Here is a 20816-nt window from a genome sequence, read left to right as displayed (position 1 = left end):
TAACTAATACTTGAAACAGTTATTTAATTAAAAAGTGAATTGTTTTTAAAGTAACATTTCCAAAACAATTGCATGGTTTTTTTACAGTAAAGTTTCAGAAAAAGTGAAAGTCATTCAGTCGTGTCCGACTTTTTGCAACCCAATGGACGATATAGTCCACGGAATTCTCCAGGCCAGAATACTGGAGTGGGTAGCCGTTCCCTTCTCCAAGGGATCTTCCCAACCCATGAATTGAACCCGTGTCTCCCACATTGCAGGCAGATTCTTTACCAGCTGAGCCACCAGGGAAGTTTAAGGAGAGTCAAATGTTCTGGAATTAATTAAATAAGAACTATTAAAATGTTTCTTATTAAAAGTTATAATTAAAGCCTCTAGAAGCACTCGGCTTATCTTCCTACCTTAGATCGCTCTTTAGATGAAACACTGTTATGGTCCTTGATGTAATGGTTTAACCAAAAAGAAACATTAATCTCTTTATTATTGGCAATGAAATACTTGATTGTTCTAACTGTAAATATGTGGTATAGTCATCTTTAAAATTGGGTGCCTTTATTTTAACCAATCCATTTCAAGCTCTTTCTTCCCAAAAACATGACTAGTACATTTAAGCACTAAGAACTTGTTTTACAGGCATTCACAGGATTGCATCATTAACAACTGAGTTAACCATGTGAGTTTTCTCTATAATCATAAACAAACAAATACAATCCAATACTAGAAATAATATTTCCTGGCTCTAAACCCAGGACTTGTTCCAAGGATTCCAGTAAGAAAAAAGAGCAAGTCTGGAACTGATGTAGTAAATATTACTTCAATTTTGCCATAAAATTGATCGTATGCTTGTCAGAGGCAATCCCTCTTAAAGAATGCCTCTGAAACTGCTTCCTTAATCTATTAGGCCAACTTATTCACATAAAACAACTAATTTTATTAACATTTAAATAGAAAATAAAGTGATACATTTTAAAAGAATTTTTTAATCATCAGATTTCCACAATGATTATACTTTTAAAAGTACAGAAAATATTAACTAGGTTTTTATGATTATATGTTAATTTAAAATAGTAAATATTTTTTAAAAGAATAACCAAAATTATTTTTGTAAAACAATTCCTCTGCTTTAGAACACTAATAAGTCATCATTTTTCTACTATATGAGTAAGGATATGAATACCTACAGATTCCAGCATGTGCAGTCATCAAAAATGCAAAAAATGTATATTTTTGATCTACTAGTTCAGAAATCATCATACAACATAATTATCAAATGTATTTAATAAAAACTAAAATGTCATCTAGCATAAATTACTTGACAATATTCTCATCTAGTTCTAAATTCACTACATAAAGATAGTCATAAAAAGTTTGGTTTCTCAAATAGAGTATGATAAGATAATACACAACTATTTGCTACTAACGTCTTCAATAAGTAGTATTGTAATAGATGAAAGAAACAAAGTATGGATTATAAAACTGATTATTTGAAATCCTAAGATTGGAAATCATTCCAGCTAATTTTTGCCAGTTAGCCAAGAACTTACATTTAATGTCCTCCTTTTACATTAACTTCCTTGGTTAAGAAACTTTCTAAAATATATAACAAACTGCCTTGAGCCTAATGTATGAATAATGCCTTACTATTTTCTGGATATTTGGGGTCATAATTTATACCATGTACATTTAAGCTTTCAGAGGCTACCAAGTGGAATCAAGTGGCTTCCCTGGCAGCTCAAATGGTAAAGTATCTGCCTGCAATGCAGGAGACCCGGGTTCAATCCCTGGGTTGAGAAGATTCCCTGGAGAAGGAAACAGCAACCCACTTCAGTACCCTTGCCTGGAAAATCCCAGGGACAGAAGAGGCTGGTAGGCTACAGTCCATGGGGTCGCAAAAAGTCAGATGTGACTGAGCGACTTCACTTTCAAGTGGGATCATAAAGTGTTGTTTAGTGGCTTCAGTTTACTATGCCCTTTGAATTATTTTATCTCTGTTTTGTTTTTCCATTGATTACTTTTTCTTATGATGAATATGGTTTCCAGAGTTGACACCTTTGTGAATTCAGATTTGCTCTTTACTCTGCTCTATACCTTATATTCAATATTCTGTGCAAAAATTTTGACATCTATTCACAACCTAAAGAATATCAGTGTTTGTCCCCAAATTCTTAACTATGCTTTTAAAGATAATATTGTTTAAGAGTACTGTCTTTAGAAAAGTTCCAGGAGTGACTACTTTATCTTGCAAGCCAAGCAGCTACCTGGTTGGCACTGAGTTGAGTATTATTGGGTGGCTTTATGTTAGCCTTGTATTTATATCTGCAACGAATGTGCAATAGGAGGTAGAGGTATGCATGCTATGTGTTAGGCATCATGATAAAAAAAAACTGCAGTCCCCAAACTGAATATTCATAACTTAGGGAACTTATAAAAATATAGATCACTCCTCTCTCCCCATTGATCTACAAGATTCTGAATGCATATGCTTGAGGTGATGTCATTAAGAAACATCACAGTAATTGCAATCCAGGTGGCCCCTGGTATATTTGAGAAATACAATATCTTGTGAAAAAATAAGTCCAGATATAAGAATAAAGTACTAACCTGTTTCAGTTTTATGACACAGATTAGTTTAGGGTCAATTTCACCAAAAGATTATTCCACACCTTTTGCTATGGAAAACTTAGGGGTTGTTCACATGGAAATATGACAGGGAAAGAAAAATCCTAATGTTTGTTCCTTTTCCCCATGTCACTTTCCTGAAAATACCATGGGAAATGATGACAAGTGTCATACATAAGCTCCATGCAGAGAAAAAGGGGTTCTACTCACCAATACCTATAGAAGGATTGAAATTACATGTTGCCATCATAAAAATACAGGTTGATATCATGTTATATAGAGTGCTACTCATGGGAAGTATAAAAGCTATTCAATATAAGTTCAAACTATTTGACTATTTTCCAGTAATTATTCCATATTTCTCTATGATAAAATTTGTTCTCAAAGAATTCTCACTTCTGAGGACATTGTAAAATTCAGGCTAGAAATTATATGCATATGACAAAGGCCTGGATTCAGATTTTCATGGTTATGTCTTGAGTTTTATGCTACTTTAAAAATATTTTTACTTTTTTTCATTTGAAAAGTGTTATTTTCCTCTTGAAAGTCCCCCTCAAATTCTAGAAATATGAAATATGAATGAGCGACAATGAAAAATTATAACATCTGTTTTCATTATAAATGAGCACAGGAAGGGGAAATATTATAAGCTAATAACACTTTGAAAAAGTCAAAGCTGACAGTTTGAGTAAAAGGCTATTTGTTCACTGGCAGCTGATTGCTCATGGAATACTGTGGAACATGAAATATCCAGAGGCTGATATTTCAAAGCAAAAAATATTGAAGAGACATTTCACATATAAGCAAATTAATATATGTTAATATGTATCACAGTGTAGAATTTTCATTAAGCTATTGAGGGTTAATCTTTAGGGCCACTCATTTGTACAAGTCCCTTACAAAATTCTATGCCTAGTTTTGCATTTGTAATATTAATTTTTTCTTTACATAACACCTTCCTCCAACTGCATTATATTCTGGCTTATAAAGACTAGATCTGACTCTACCTGCATTTTGAAACTGGAAGATGTCTTGGAAATCATTTAAATTGACATCTGCATTTTGTAAGTGAAAAATGTTGAGGTCTTTTAAAAATTGGTAAATAAAATGACTTTAAGCAAAATAGCTGATACAAACATCTCCTAACACTAAAAGAAATACAAAATTCTATTTAACAGTTTTGGTAACTCTCTACTCTATTCTGTGAAAACCTCTCTGAAAGATTACACTCATTTCTGGATATAACACTATGTAAAAAAAAGGTTTAGACGGGACAATGAAGTTTATATGAGGTAAAGAAAACATGCTATATGAGGCATACTTGACAAAACTTTTTATGTTTCAATTCGAAAAGAAAGGAGAAAATCCCTGCCTCCTCCACCCTAGCACTTTGATCCCTCTTTTCCCTTAGTTGTTAAGACCGTCTAATATAATATACCATGCCTTTTATTTTAAATTTCATGATGACAAGGATTTTTATCAGTTTTCTTTACATGTATATCTCTAGATATAAGCACATAGCAAGTGCTCAAAATATTTGTTGAATAAATAAATGTCTATTTTATTTTCAATTAGAGTTTTTCAAGGAGATAACTTGAAGAATATGGAAAGTATTCAAAGAAACAAAAATTGAGAAATTCCAGGAATTGGAGAAAGGTTGAAATTTAGGTAACAAAGGGAATCCTGAGAGATAAGTAAAAAGATATCCAGACCTAGTCACATGAGAGAGAAACAGCAACTAACCAAAGATCAAGAAAAAAATTACTAAATGAAAGAAGGGAAAAAAGACAGAGTATGTCCAAAGATGACTATCACACTGACAGCTAATTATTCAACAGTAATATTAAAGAGAATAAACCAGTGGAAAAACACTTCTAAAATGCTGGAAGAAATAACTCTCAATCTAAAATTCTATATCCAACAAAACTATCTTTCTAGTAGGGAATGCAAATCAGAAAACAGCTTTATCATCAAAGACTTCTAAAGAACTTCTAAAGGATATACTTCAGAAGGAAAGAAAATAATCCCAAAGTAAAGGGTCAAATTGCAAGAAATACCGATAAGCCAAGAAAATTATAATCATAAGGGTAAATCTAAACAAACTCTACCTTTACATAACCAAATGATAGTGTTGATTTATGAAGTTCAAAGAAAAGAACTAAAATACTGAGCATAGATAGCATATTTAAATTGGTACAGTAATGATCTAAATTATTAGTATGTGGTAAGATCCTTGTGTGTTCAGGAAAGAGATAAAAATTATTTGAATTAAAACAGAAATTCTCCACAAACTGAACTATAGATTCAATACAATTCCAAAATAAATGCAAATAGGGATCATTTTACAGAAGTTAGCAAGCCAATTCTAAAATATTTGAGGAAAAGCAATAGCTCATTAATAGCTAAGGTACTTCTGAAGAAGACAAAGAAGGAAGATACTTATCCGATATGTGTGTATTATACACTTGTATTCATTAAGAAAGGGTAGTTGTGGTATAGAGATAGATAAAAAAAAACAACTCATAATGAAACAGAATACAGAGCCAAGAATCTAACACCCTTTCCCCCTAAATGTGAAAACTTATGACAAAGACAGCATTATAGAACCATGAAAGAATTAGCTATTCTTCCTCAGTCAGTAACTGGAAATTAAATTCCTCTTTCACACCATACACAAAAATAATTTCCAAGTGAACTAGAAGCTTAAATATAAAAGAATTAAACTTTAAAACATTCACACCAAAACTAAAAGAGAATATAAACGCATCAAAGGATTCTTAAGAAAGACAAAACAAATACATGAACTATAAAAAAAGCAAATTGCAAATTCCAAAATCAATATAAAATAAAATGGCAAAATATTCTAAATAAGGGAAAGGATATTTGCACCACATAAAATGGACAAAGGTTAGGTACCAGAATAAAGAAAGAGCTCCTATAAATTAGTTTTTAAAAATACAATTTAAAAATTTGTTGTAAAAAACAAAAGATATATTACCAGGAGGAAATACTAAATGCCAGTAAATAGGAAAAGATGCTTGCAAAGAAAATATAAATAAAAGCTCCAATGAATAGGATTTTACATCCAGGAGATTGCTAATAAATTTAAAAACAAATCTGATAATATCAAGAGTTGGTTTGAATGTGGAGTAGACAGTTACTTTTATATATATACTGTTACTCTGAAAATCAATCTGATGTTATCAAGACATAGTCAAACTTAAAATGTGCACACCCATGCGTTCTGGTGTGACTTCCCAGATAGTTCAGTGGTAAAGAATCTGCCTGCCAAGTAGGAGACTCAGGTTCAACTCCTGGGTGGAAAAGATCACCTGGAAAAGGAAATGGCAACCTACTCTTATTGTTGCCTGTAAAATCCTAGAGTGGCATGGTACGTGACTTAGCAACTAAACAATAACAATGATCCCAGGCATTTATCATAAAGAATCTTGTCCATGTGCTCCTAGAAACATATATTCATTGTTTGTAAAAGTAAAAACAAAAACTCAATATATTCCAAAGTCTATTTATAGAAGAACAGATTTATTGTATTAATAGAACACTCATATACTGGAATGCTATACAGCAATGAAAATGAATGAACAATTTCTGATGTATCAACATGGATAAATCTTAAAAATATAATGCTAACTTCAAAAAAAGCTTGCTTTCCAAAAAAAAGTAAGTCACAAAATAATAATAGCACAATATGTAAAATGGATAAAACTAAGTGATATGTTGTTTAGGGATAAATATGTATGGGGTAAAAATATAAGGAAAGTCCAAGAGATTATAAAAACATGCCTTTAGGAATGCGGTAACCTCTGGGGAAGAGAGAGGATATAACCGAGCAGGAGCACACAGAAAAAGTTCATAGGTATTGATAATGTTCTACTTTTTTAGCCTGAGTGGTAATATATGTGTGCTCATTTTATTGATCTTTTCAAAAGCTATAAATTTAATATTCTTCTAATTCACTTGCATAATATATTTTGTAATTTTAAAGTAAAAGTGTCTGCCAGGGTGAAATTCATTAGGAGACCTCCCAATAGAAAAGTATCTCAGTAGTTGAATTCTGATTTTTCTGTAGAGAGTTAAACACATTTGCTTTGAATAAAAATTTAATTAAAATATATCAAAGTACAGCTACTAATAAAGGGCTTCCCTGGTGACTTAGACAGTAAAAAATCCACCTCCAATGCAGGAAAACCTGGGTTCAATCTCTGGGCTAAGATCCCCTGGAGAAGGATATGGCAACCCACTGCAGTATTCTTGCCTGGAGAATCCCATGGACAGCGGAGCCTGGTGGGCTACAGTTCAGGAGTCACAAAAAATCGGGCATGACTATGTGACTAGGCACACAGAACAAAAATACAGCTATGAATAAAGTAGCATAAAAATGAATTAAATTTTAAGAACTGTTTTTGGTTAGCTAAATCTCTCAAGGCTAAAAATAATGTGAATTTGTTTAGGTATAAAAAATAAAGGGTATAAGACCGTACTTTTATTTTAAGTTTTGTTGTTATTTTATGTATTAAGAAGACATGTATAGCTCATATTGCACTGACTTTTATCAATCATTTATTTTGAGAATGTCTTCATATAAATGATATGCTAAATAAAAATAATAAGACTGCCTACAATGTATTGTATAGATGTATACTACACACACTATATATCTAGTAGATTAAATATAATTTTATTGCCACTTTCAGATGTCATGTTTAATAACACGGCATTTCAAAAAATAAGTAATCTGTCTTGTATTTTAAGAGTTTAACATTATAATAATGAGTGTTCATAATTTGTTTGCTTGAAAAATTCTGATTTGAAATTACCAACATGTTTGAAATTATGAAAAGACCACATTGGACATTCAGAGAAGACACTTTGGTAAATAATTACCTTTTCCCCTTCCCAAAATTTACAAATATATCCCTATACAAGAGCTCCATAAATAACCAAAAATAAAAATACCAAACTCAAGTATTAAAAGGACAATCTGAGACTTCTTAACATTAGCAGCAACCCAAAGGTTTACTCATAAAGGATTTTGGTATCAAGTAAAGAAATGATAACCAAGCAACTTTAAAAAAAAAATGGATTCTAAGAAATGCTAATCTGTTTTAATAACTCAGTTGTGGAAATCTGATTTGATTTTCTTTAACAATTTTAAGAAAAGTAATGAAAATTAATCATTTTAATTTACAGGTGGCAAATAATTCATTTCAATCATCAATTATTCAAGCAAAATGAACTTCTAAAATATCAAAGAGTACAAAGTTAATAGATTGAGTCTGTTTTTATCAAATGTCTAAAAATTAGGCAAAACTTAACTGTTTCATATTCACGTTCAAAGTCCAAATTCAAGTTTATAATCCACAGGGTATCAGAGAAATCTTGTTTGTTTGCTTTTTTTCAATCTGAAGGAATTTAGTTTTTATCATGCTAACATACTTTTTAAACAGTATTAACATAAACATGAATGTGGTAAATTTATAGATACTATTTAGTAAAACGTATATACAGAAGACAATACTGCAAAATAGGCATACATTTTTTAGAAATAAATGTGTGTCATATAAAACGTAAAAAAATATTTTTAGTAAGAATAGAGTTAAAAGTAGTGCAGCTTTATTTTTAACTAAATAAAACATTTCATGTTAAGATTTTTATCCACAAAAACTGTGTGCCTAATTCAGTCAGTTTGTAAATTTACAATACAGAGAATATATGCATGCATTTAATATATGTTACATATTAATCCCCAAAGTAAATGGCTAATTACATGGTTAGGCTACAATATTATTAATTAGATTTACTTTATACATTAAAACCCCATTATTATAGGCTCTATTTTGCTTTCGAACGATGATCATTTAAGTAATGATCATTTTATCTATTAACTGACTAAATAAAATGTTATTATAAACCCATACACTAAATCACACTGTCCATATCTTTTTAATACTGCAAAGCCTATAGAATCTTTACTTGCTAATTATTAGCTGCTTAAGAGATCACTTTTACTTAACCAAGTGATATACATTTGTTTCCTTTGGATATTTCATGTAATCATTATTAATTAATGAGGTTTTAATCATTGTACTTGTTAATAATGTGGAGAGAACAAAAGCAGTAATGGAGCTATTATTCCTAGAAATTAAGGAAATGAGAAATATTATTTTATTTTATTTATTTTTTTCATTTATTTTGATTAGTTGGAGGCTAATCACTTTACAATATTGTAGTGGTTTTTGCCATACATTGACATGAATCAGCCATGGATTTACATGTGTTCCCCATCCCGATCCCCGCTCCTGCCTCCCTCCCCATCCCATCCCTCTGGGTCTTCCCAGTGCACCAGCCCTGAGTACTTTGTCTCACGAGAAAAATTATTTTAGAAGATCATTTTTTAAAGGAAATTCATATGAATGCTCTCTGAATATGTGATAATAATAAACTGATTGCATTTATGAGTGAACATAAATTTAACTGATAAAAGATTTCCATGCCAAATGAATACTTCTTATGGTATAAAAGCATAAATCTTTAGTCTTAAACTAAAAGATTTTGTCATTTATTATCTAGCTATGGATATAACAACTGATACAACTGAGTGACTAACACTTTCACAACAAAAAACAGTAAAACATAATAGAGTATATCATTGTTATTAGCTTCATAAGACTGAATTAAGGCAGATCTTTTGATAGCATTTGAATGTTGCATATGTGTTACAATATTATCTACATACAATCTTTCTACCAGACAAGGTTACTCTACCATGATGCCAGCTGGTATACATTTGACATTGGAGTTTCATAGAACCCCTCTAAGGGCGGTGAGGATATACCATCAATAGTATTATATTGGAGACCTAATGGAATTGATTGAAAATATTACCCATAGAGACCACTGGCTTCTAAGAAGGATACGATCAGTGCCAGGAAACAGCACTGCACCTTTTATCATTTCTCCCATGATGCACCCTACTGACCACATGTCAACTGAAAACAAAAATGAAATGAAGATAAACAAGAAGACAGGAGTAGAACAGCAAATAAACAAAAACACTTCACTACCCAGGCCTTGGAGCAATGGTCTGACCTTTTGCTGACTGGATACCAGTGCTTTAAAACACTTAACAGTGCTTTAAAACAGTGGGGTGGGAAGAACACAAGAATGTCAGGGCCCTTTCTGCTATGCAACTGAACTAACCATGCCATTCAATGCCACCTAGTGTATGATAATATTACTTTGCAATTATAATGCAATGATTAATTTAGGTTCTGATTTAAAAGGTCTAATTTGCATTCATCTCCTAGAATCCTACTGATTTGTATTATAAATTATTCTAGATTGTGTTAATGTGGGAAACATGCAAATTGGTTTCTCTTTCATTCTTTTGTATACCATACTTGGAGAAAGAAAAAAAAAGAAAGATTGAGCTGCCTGCAACCTCAGAAGAAAGGGTTTCTTTTACAAAACACACTTACTCTTATTTATAAATATGAATAAATTTCCAGAAGTGAAATGCCAGTTCAAGAATGAGTGTTTTGGAATATGCTGGTTCAGTTTCATTGACTCTTACCAAAGAAGTATGTTTTTAAACAGGAAGCTTTGTCTTATTCTCATAAAAACAATTGCTTTCTAACTGTCCTTGGTTACTCACGTGTTCCTACTGAAAACTCAGAAAGAAAGATAGGTCATTCTTATGAGGAAAATTAACCTAGAAGAATAAGGGAAGTTGAGGGGGAACAAATAGGGAAAGACATTAAGATAGCACACTAGAATTTTGCTCCATTTATTCTTCCAATTATATATTGCAATTTGGCAGTGACCTTACAGAATTCCTCGAGATTCTTTCCCAAGTGAAGTTCTCACTTAGGTTAAATGCAAACTTTGACCAAATACCTAAACAGAGTTATCACTGCAAAGAAACGGTTATAGCTATGAAGGTGACAAGCATACCCAGAGAAGCAAATTTGTCTTGCTTCCATTTTAGGAAAGCAAGTGACATGCAAAAAGATCAGGAAAAGATAGAGCAAACAGTTGTGCATCCCTTTATTATTAATGCATTTGGAATTCAAGATAATATCTGTCTCACAAGAGGTTGGTATTGTGAGCACTTTGATTAAAGGGCAAAAAAATTCTCTAAAACAAAATTTGCTTTTGAATTGCAAATAGTCTTATCATCAAAGTGACCAGTCTAAGTTGTTATTTACTATGTATCTATTTTTTAGAGATATTGTGGGAGAGAAAGATTTTTTTAAAAAAGAGAACTAAAGGCTTAATAAGCAAGGTTTTCTCTTTTTTTTTTTTTTTTGCAAGGTTTTCTCTTGCCTGCATCAATTTAAACATTTGGGAATAGGTTATTTCTGCCACAAACCTATCTGCTAGTCAAAAAACATCTATTTCTATATTTTATTTAATGAAAAAATATCTTTTATGTTATCTCTGGCAGATATTCATTTTTTTTTCTGCTGCAGAACCAACACCATTGCTTTCTAACTGTATGTGTGTGTGTTAGTCACTTAGCCGTGTACAATTTTTCATGACCCCATAGACTGTAGCCTGCCAGGCTCCTCTGTACGTGGAATTCTCCAGGCAAGAATACTGGAGTGGGTTGCCATTTCCTCCTCCAGCAGATCTTCCTGACCCAGGAAACAAACCCAGATCTTCTGCATTGTGTCTGTCTGAGCCACCAGGGAAGCCCAGGCTTCTAAATGTATCAACTTGGGCAAGTTACTGCATCTTTCTTTTCATCCTCTAAAACGTGGATGATAGATAGCATTTATCATGTAAAAATTTTTTTAAGTCTTAAAAGGATTATGCCTGGTAAAGATCCTTCCACATTGCCTGGCATATAGTAAGTTCTCAATAAATGTCTGTTATGTATCATGTATTATATATATATATGTATATATATATTAGAATTAAATATATAGAGAGAAGGCTTATTCATTTAATATTTATATACTATTATACTGTATCTTATATTAATGTCTATAATTAAGAAATTTTTTCCAATGAGGGAAGCTTACCACTCACTAAGCAATCCTTTTCACTGTTGAAACCACTTTGAAAGGCACTCCACGTATTAAATCACAGTTGACTCCACAGAATTTCTCTCCATTATCTAAATCGGAATTATCTTGTTCTCTAATACAAATAAAAATCTTAAAATAGAATCTATGACCCCTGACCACTCTTGCAAAGCTGGCAAATTTTCCTCTTTCAGAATAGAATCCCCTGTGTTTTCTTCTCCCTCATCTATGCCTTTAAACATCAACAACAGTAACAGCAGATGACCTACAAGAAGTCTTACTTCTGGGGTTACTTCAGTCTCACTTGGCTCTAGATACTTGCTGGTTTAATAACTGCTGTGTCTCCCAGTTCTCACTTATGTGGCTCTGCGGGATACAGATATTCCAAAGTAACAGCAGAACATTTTTGGAAATATATCTTCATGACAGAAGCTACAATTTTAGACTTAATAGATCACAAAGCTTTCGTGTGAAAATAATGCAGAGAGATACAAACTCAAGATCTGAACTACTGATGAAAATATTGAATTCCATTTTCTTTATTTAATGTACCTTTTTTGCGTTATAATACCCAGGAAACCTCTCCAAATTCCAATTTCCATTTAACTTTCCTCACAATTCACTATTCCTCCAGACTGCCCATGCTTATGCCACAGAAATGCTAAGCCTTATGCCTGGCCTGGAAGCTAAATTGGTAAAGAATCTGCCTGCAATGCAGGAGACCACCTGCAATGCAGCAGACCCGGGTTCAGGGTTCAATCCCTGGGTCAGGAAGATCCCCTGGAGGAGGAAATGGCAACCAACTCTAGTATTCTTGTCTGGGAAACCCCATGGACAGAGGAGCCTGGTGGTTTAGAGTACATGGGGTCGCAAGAGTTGGACGTGACTTAGTGACTAAACCACCACCACCATTATAAATTACAAAAGGGGGAGTAGATGCACATGAGTTTATATAGGTTTTTATTACTCAAGGCAGGATGAAATGTCAAGAGAACGTCATTGCAACAGCCACCAGTGAGGGATTTTATTAATTAGTCATCACAACTAAAACAAGAAATAGGTAATAAAAGAATTTGATACTAGATCTTTTTAAATCTTTTGGGGATGAGGGGTGATAGTCCTCCCTCAACTAATACATCTATATGCTTATCAAGATGAGACCGGATTATTTCATGAAAATTTCAAGATATTCCAACGAATACTGACTGTGCATAGACCTTAGAAGAAATTGGCAAATTCAGTCACAGTTGGAAACTGAATTTTGTTGCTCTCTGAGACAGTCTATGGTATGTGAGTCTCCATAAGATTTTTGTATACTAACGCCACCCAGGCAGAATTCTAGTTCCTTCCATGATTCTGATCATTACATTCCTCTCATCATCAGTATTTCCAGAGAAAGCAGATTCATTTGCAATTGTGGCACACAGAAACTGATTTACTTTCTTTAAAAGGAATGTTTAGTAAGTTTTGATGTTACTAAAATACGGTTATCAGTCTTCTAAGGGAGAAAATCTCAAGTGTATCATTTGTCAGGCATTAGGTTATGCTAAATTATCATTTTTCTACTCTAGTCGAGAGATAGAAATAAAATAACATAGGTCATGGCAGTTTAAATCTAAATATTTGTTGTTGTTGTTTAGTCATGTCTGACTCTTTTGCAACCCCATGGGCTGCAGCCCGCCAGGCTCCTCTGTCCATGGGATTTCCCAGGCAAGAATACTGCAGTGGGTTTCCATTTCCTTCTCAAGGGGATCTTCCTGACCCAGGGATCAAACCTGCATCTCCTGCATTTGCAGACAATTCTTTACCACTGATCTACCAGGGAAGCCACTGGTGAAGAAAATGGCAACCCACTCCAGTATTCTTGGTTGGGAAATCCCATAGACAAGAGGAGCCTGGTGGGCTACGGTCCATGGGGTTGCAAAGAGTAAGACTTGACTTAACAACAGCAAGGTTGTGTCAGTTTAAATCTAAATATAGAAAGCACTTTATTGCTACTTCCACACCCCAGTGGCTTGTTTTGTGATTTATGACGAAATATTTTTTGGACTATGTGAGCTTCTATCCAGCAAGCTGACAAATGTTTCCTGTCTAGGAGATTATGCGGTTCTGGTAATACAATTATGAGACCACACTGCTTTTCTCCTTAACCTAATTATATCTTCATTTAGCATAGGATTCAGACAATGGGTTTTGATAAATCTTTCAATAAGCACTTCAAAGTACAATAGAAGAAGATTTAATATGGTTTTCTAAAATCAAAACACCATTTCTTTAAAATGTTTGCTTTAAAAAAGTTCAAAATTTAATTAGATATTTTACAAAAACACATTGTTTTAAACTTTAGTGCAAAGATAGAATTATGAAAAACTATCAATATGCATAAATAAACCGTGAATGTACATATTTTGCACCTGTGGATCTAACTAAGAAAAAGAAACAATACTCATGGAACACAATGCTAAATAGTCTAGTTCCAGGAAACAGAGGAAGATTTTTCTCCTTGAGTCTACCTATTCAACTTGGTTTTCTTTCTTTATAACTTCTATGGCATCATATTAATTTTTAACCTTCATTTTATAGATGTTATACCATTGATTTTCTTTAACAAAACAGAATAAAATCCATTGAAACTTATATAAAGAAGAAAATCTTTAGCTTTATGTTAAACTATAAATAAAACTGTAGACTAATAATTTTCAAAATACTCTGCCATAAAAAGGCTTAAGTAATTTTTTATTGCACCAAAATATTTTAAATTGTCATCTTTAAAATCTCTATCATTCTGCAGTGTGTATAAATAGGGAATCTGAAGAAATTCTAATGTTGGAAAAAAAAATTTTTTTTCTTTAAACTTTTCATGTTTTGATGAACACATAGTAAACGCTTGGCTCTGAATGTTTCACATTATCACCAAATTAAATACAAGCTCCCTGAAGATTGGGGTAATTATCCTCATTTCATTTTTACACATCAACTTGCAGAAGTGCTTCAGTAAGTGACAAACTACTCATTTTCTTTCCTTTCACTGTCTAATTCACAGATAATTTTGGTTTCTCATCACTTGAGAATTTTTTTTCTAGGTGGTCTTTTGGTTATTTCTATTTTTTAATAGTTTATCTAATTCAATTGGAAGGTTATATTCGGGCTAAGGTGCCCCCAAATTAATTCCATGCCATAAAAATTGGAGTTCTTTATATTTTAAAGTTATTTATAGGTATGTGTATGTTTGTAAGGGGCTTCCCAGGTGGTGCTAGTGGTAAAGAACGCACCTACCAATGCAGAAAACATAAGGGATGCAGGTTCAATCCCTGGGTCAGGATGATCCCTTCAAGGAGGCATGGCAACCAACTCCAGTATTCTTGCCTAGAGAATTCCATGGACTGAGACTGGTGGGCTACAGTCCATAGAGTCGCAAAGAGTCAGACATGACTGAAGCAACTTAGCACACAAAACACGTATGTTTGTAAACATCTAATGATGATACTATATATATATATATATAGTATCTCATCACAGCAATTCTGTAAGGCTGGCAAAGGAAGTATTATACAAAATACATTGAAACTCCTAGGAGATGATTTATGACTAAAATGAAGAGGACCAGAGCCAGTTCTTAGAACCCTTATGCTCTGGAGTCTCATCTGACTGCTGAAGGGAGAGAGTCCCGCAATAGGTTATCACTGTTCGTGGACTTCGTCCTAAGAGCTAATCAGGCCAAGGGCAGTTGGAATGGAATAGCACAGTAATGACTAAGGAATCTGTTCTGTTGTCTGTAGTTTTACCCTCTCAATTAGTTCAGTTTATTTTTAAAGATCTTCCAGTACTCTGTCTACAGAACTGTAGAGGGATAAGGAAAAGCAATATGCTTTAATAAACCTTTCTATATCTATTTCTGGGGGACAGGGGTTTCTGGGGGACAGGGGTTCCTGGGGGAACCGACAGTCCTGGTGGAGCTAGGTGCATGGTCACCCAAATGCTTCTGCAAGGCATTGAGGTCCATCACCTCAATTTATTTTTTTCTGTTCCACCACCAAAGCTGGTTCCCTGTGTCCTCCCTCACTTTCTGCCCCCTCTCAATATACCCTTCTGACCTTTTATCCCAGTTATGCCTTATCCTGCCCTCTGGTACAGTGGCCCCAACCTTACTGGAACCAGGGACCAGTTTCATGGCCGACAATTTTTCCATGGACCAGGGATGGGGAGGAGAATGGTTTCAGGATGATTCAAGCACATTACATTTATTATGCACTTCATTTCTATTATTACTACACTAGCTCCACCTGAGATTGTCAGGCTTTAGATCCTGGAGGTTTGGGACCCCCACTCTAGTATACTCTGGCCTCCTCTAAATTTCCTGGGAGAGGAATTTTCCTCTTAACTCCGTCCTTCTTCCATCTGTTCAGATCATCTCAGAATCTTCAGCTTACTCAGATTTTCTTAAAGTAATAAAGGGAAGAATATTAACAAATTCATGGTGAAAAATATTCTCTTAAGCAAATACACTGAAAAAGAAGTTAAGTCTTATTTTTTCAAGTGTTTGTGATTATTGGCAATTTGCTTATGGGTGTGAAAGAATGACTATTTTTAAATCCTGACTTTATTTAAAGTTATAAAATATGTATTATTTGAAATAATGTTTTATTACTGTAATATTAGGTAGAAGACTCAGACTATAACAAAATGTATTAATTGCAAAAGATTATTAGGAAATAAGCAAAAGGACAGAAGAAGAATTAAAACTATCTATCTGTACTAGATAGATATAATAATCCACAGCCTCCAATTTTTGTTCACCTTACTTTGATTATCCATAATTTTCATTTCATCAAGCTTAGAAAGATGTGATATTTAGTTACTCTAAGGATTTTTTGTTTATTTCTTCAAATATATAATATTTTGGCAAATCATTCCCTGTCCCTTAATAACTTGTTTTCTTGGAAAGATTATAAGTGCATTCTTTTCTCTCTAACTGAAATTTCTCATGTTCTCAGAGGGAAAGGCAAGAAACAGTGTTTTAGAAGCTCAGTTGTCAGCTTTGATCAGAAATAATTTGCCTGAGGTCCAGAAATTTCAAATGAATATGGTGTGCCTATTTATATCATTCTCCAGATCCAGAGAACTCTAGCCAGAACTCAAAACAAAGGAATACCACCTGACCTTGTTCAAAAAAGGTGCAACCATTTGAAGTAGAATAGAAATAAAAAGGTAGAAAGAGTATATCTATTTAAAATGGATAACCAACAAGGTCCTTCTGCATAGCAGAGGGAATTCTGCTCAGTGTTATGTGGCAGCCTGGATGGGAGGGGAGGTTGGTGGAGAATGGCCACATGTATACGTATGGCTGAGTCCCAATTTTTCAGAACAGTCCCACCTGAAACTATCACAACATTGTTAATCAGCTATACTCCAACATGAAATAAAAAGTTTAATTTAAAAAAAGATGCAGGTTTAAAGAAAGAACTGATATTACAGTATATACAAACTATACTGATATTATATGAGACTTTGGTAATCAAGAAAACACCACGCCCTGGTTAGGTTGTGGAAGGAGTCAGTGACTAAATAGTTCTTAAAAAACCAAACAAACTTCCAAGAAAGTATCATAAAACTGCTGTACTATAAGTTATTATTAAAATAAACAAGATCTCAATGAAATGTAGTCTTTGATGCCTCTTATATGATCATTGGACTATGTAAAGAAAATAGAAAATAAGAGACCTGGCATATTTATTGTTCTCTAACTTGAAATTCATCATAGACTGAAGAATTATTAGTAATACTATTATTATGTCAACATATATGCTATGAAACAGGTTTTAATCATAAAACCATAATGAAAATTGAGTGTGTAATAGTACGTGTTTATATAATTAAGATACATAAAAACAAATACTTTCTAAATGTTCCTTTGGATATTACAAAAGCTAGCAAACTAATGAATGGAAAAGTAAATATGTATGTATGTATTTTGCCAACACTTTAATTTAATCAAGAAACTACCTTGTGATATCATCTGGGTCATGTCAATAGTCAAGAAACCCACACGATGCTCCTCAAAGTGAAAAGACAATTTTAACACAAGACAATAGCTAAAACTTCAGTTATCAATGATAATTTCTTAAGATCTCCCAATTTTTCAAGGTGTTTTACTATTTTTACTTAGAATCCAGATTTTTTAATAGGAACATTAAAAAGTTCTGTTCAGAGAGAAGAATAACTTTGATTATGATGACAGAGTACTATAACATCATTTTTTAGCCTCAGAGAAATTCAACAGAAATTACTCTGAATAATTCTAAGTGAATTATTCACTTAGATTGTTTTTTTTTTTTGTTTTTGCTTTGTCTGTGAAGAATCTTGGAAGTAGTCAAGGTATAAATTAGCATATACTAAACTTTGATATTACTTCCAGTAAATGCTGAAATCATTTGTTTATGCTAAAATATTGGTATGAGTCTTCTTCCCATAAATAAGCTCCATCAGCCCTCAAACTTGTGTCTGATCATCACGGTCTAGTGAAGTTACTTTAGTGTTCTGATCCCTTTATTACTGGTAGTAAGCTCTAATTACAAAATGATAACAACTTCATATAAAGATTAATGAAACAATTTCACCCAAAAATACAGCATGTATATAATCCATTGTTCAATAAGGATTTCTATGGTTTAGTTTAATTTTTAAATATGGTCATGACTAAGACATTAAATTATAATTTTAATTATAGGAAAATGAATTAATTTCAATATATTTAATGTGGAAATTATTTACCCATATTTAAGTAAAATTTAACTTAAGCAAGACATACTATCTTTACATAGCTTCCCCACTGACTTTTACATCTGCACTCGGGCTCCTTATCATATTTCATATCACCAGCTCATTTAATAATTCCAAATCAGAGCTATCTGCCCAAACAACTCCTGATGAAATCTAGCTAAAGACTCAGTGGTAGAAGGCAAATCAACACAGCTTTTTTAAAATTCACTACATCCCCCACATTGTTCATTTCATTTCTTTAATTCTAAATTTCATTGGAAAAGCAATTATCTATGTCTAAGTCACATCGCCAAGTCAAATAAGGAAAGCCTATTTTAAACCTATCTGACCTCCAGCAAGTTGACTATTAATTATGATTTTTAAATGTGGAAGTTCATGTTTTAAGGAAGATGTGCTGGATATAGTGTCAAGAGTAATTCAAATCAATATAGGTGTGGACAGAAGCTTAAGGTGTTGGCAAGAAGAGAAATGATCATGCCTAAATTTGTCAAAGCATAAAATGGATTTAGAAAAAAGATGGGTAATACTTGAAAATAGTGACTTCTTTTTCTAATTCGAAATATATTTTAATCACTTGAGATACATTGGCCTCTCTTATTTATGAAAAAGAGCACTGCTATTCTGAGTTATAGATAAGAAAATAATTTAAGGAAAAAAAACATCAAAAATGTAATTAAACTATTGAGATACGTAATCTTCAGTACTGGTCAGATTATAGAAATAATCACTTTTTTTTTTTAATTGCAGTTACACCACTTACCCAACTTTTTGCTTCTATCTTTACTCTCCTGGTAAAATCATTATGTGTTTAAAGGGAGAGAGAACAAAACAGGTAAGGCTGCAGCAAAAGGTACAAGGATACAGTCCCTTCCTGGAAACAGGATTTTGTGGCGAACCATTTCTCCCATAATGCATCCCACAGACCATATATCCACTAGAACAGGAGAGAGGGAGGTGAAGAAAAGGGAGGAAAGTAAAGTTAACTAAGATAATTGGTCTCTGAAGGAGGAGGAAAAAGAACAGTTTGATTAGAAGGTACAAAATTTTGTCTCCCACCAAAAGTTGGCCAGAAAGGTGAATTAAAACCAGCACTGTAATAGGACATAAACGATGTCTAGTAGAAGAACTCAAGTTTTAAAAATGACTTTGTGAGTGCCTTAGATTATCCTTTAGTGCCATAAAGTGGTAACGTGGACAAGCACCAGCTTAGCCAAACTTATCTCCAAGTCAGGTGACAGCTCAAAGCCACCAAAGGGTTTTCAATGTCATTCGCCGGAGGGAGAGAAAATAGTCTTAATACACTCTTAGGGGTGGCTATTTCCATTTTCTATTGTACCCAATTACATGGAATAAGGCAACTAGAGACCATCTTTTTTTGGTCCAAAATAAGGTATATGCTGCCAAATCCAAGAAACTAGGAAATGGCTGAAACTATGGTTTAAAGGCAGAAGTATTAGTGACTTCTTTTACTAATTCGAAATACATTTTAATCACTTGAGAAATGTTGGCCTCTCTTATTTATGAAAAACAACACTGCTATTTTGAATTATAGATAAGAAAATAATTTAAGAAAAATAAAAAACACTGAAAATTTAATCAAGTCCTGATATTCAGGACTTAGTTTTTCCCTCAGAAGTTATTCTTATAAATATCAGTTTGAGTTCCTTTTTGAAATACTTCAAGAAAAAAGATGTATAATTAATTTGCACATGTATAAAGGAGTCATGAAGGAAACAGTATTAACGGTGTTAAAAAGTTGTTATGCACATATGTTGGTTTCCCAGTTGCCATGCTTGTTAACGAAACATACTTCACCTTCTCCTACTAATCTTTACCCTCTTCCAATTCGCTTTTTAGTAAGGATGAAGGGAACTGGGCAAAAACGTTAGGCTAAAATGCTCCTTGAGGAAGGAAGGCAGGGTTCAGGGCATAGGAGAGCTGGCATGCCTGATGTGGGAGCAAGCGGGTTTTTGTGCGTGATAACCCTCATCCCACACGTGGGTGACAGCAGCACAAGGGTGGTAGGTATGCTTTCTCCACGGATCCAGAGAAGCCAAAAAACGGAGCCAGAAACTTGCAATCCTTTCTAGTGAGGGAAGGACAAGGGATGCAATCACATGCCATTTGGGTTCAGCAAAGATCTGAAAACCATTAACAGCAAATTCAGACTCCCCTACAGATTTTTGTAGATTCTTGAATTTTTTAAATTGGTTCCCACTTTGATTTTTTTTTTAATATGAAGAATGTATACAACTATGTGCTTTTCCAAAAAAGTTAGATGTAGTATTGCCTTGGAACAGGATTAGTTTTTTTCCTCTTCCAAGTCAAAAGGAAACAGAACTCTGCCACTGTTCACCACAGTAAGCCTGA

At 33.3% G+C, this 20816-nt stretch overlaps 1 protein-coding gene across 9 annotated transcripts in view; it reads right to left on the bottom strand.

Moving 5' to 3' along the window:
* The window catches only part of MAPK10 (mitogen-activated protein kinase 10), a 593150-nt gene that overhangs the window by 68154 nt on the left and 504180 nt on the right, over nt 1-20816 (bottom strand). For 7 of the 9 annotated variants that reach the window (XM_043906261.1, XM_043906265.1, XM_043906267.1 and 4 more), the window contains one exon: nt 19309-19380. In XM_043906261.1, the coding sequence (XP_043762196.1) occupies nt 19309-19380 (72 nt within the window). Of the gene's footprint in view, nt 1-9554; nt 9627-19308; nt 19381-20816 lie in introns of all 9 variants that reach the window. The other 2 variants (XM_043906268.1, XM_043906260.1) reach the window with 1 other exon arrangement.

This window comes from Cervus elaphus, chromosome 6 (genome assembly GCF_910594005.1).
Source record: "Cervus elaphus chromosome 6, mCerEla1.1, whole genome shotgun sequence".
Lineage (NCBI taxonomy): Eukaryota > Metazoa > Chordata > Mammalia > Artiodactyla > Cervidae > Cervus > Cervus elaphus.
This window is presented reverse-complemented; position numbering and strand designations above follow the sequence as displayed.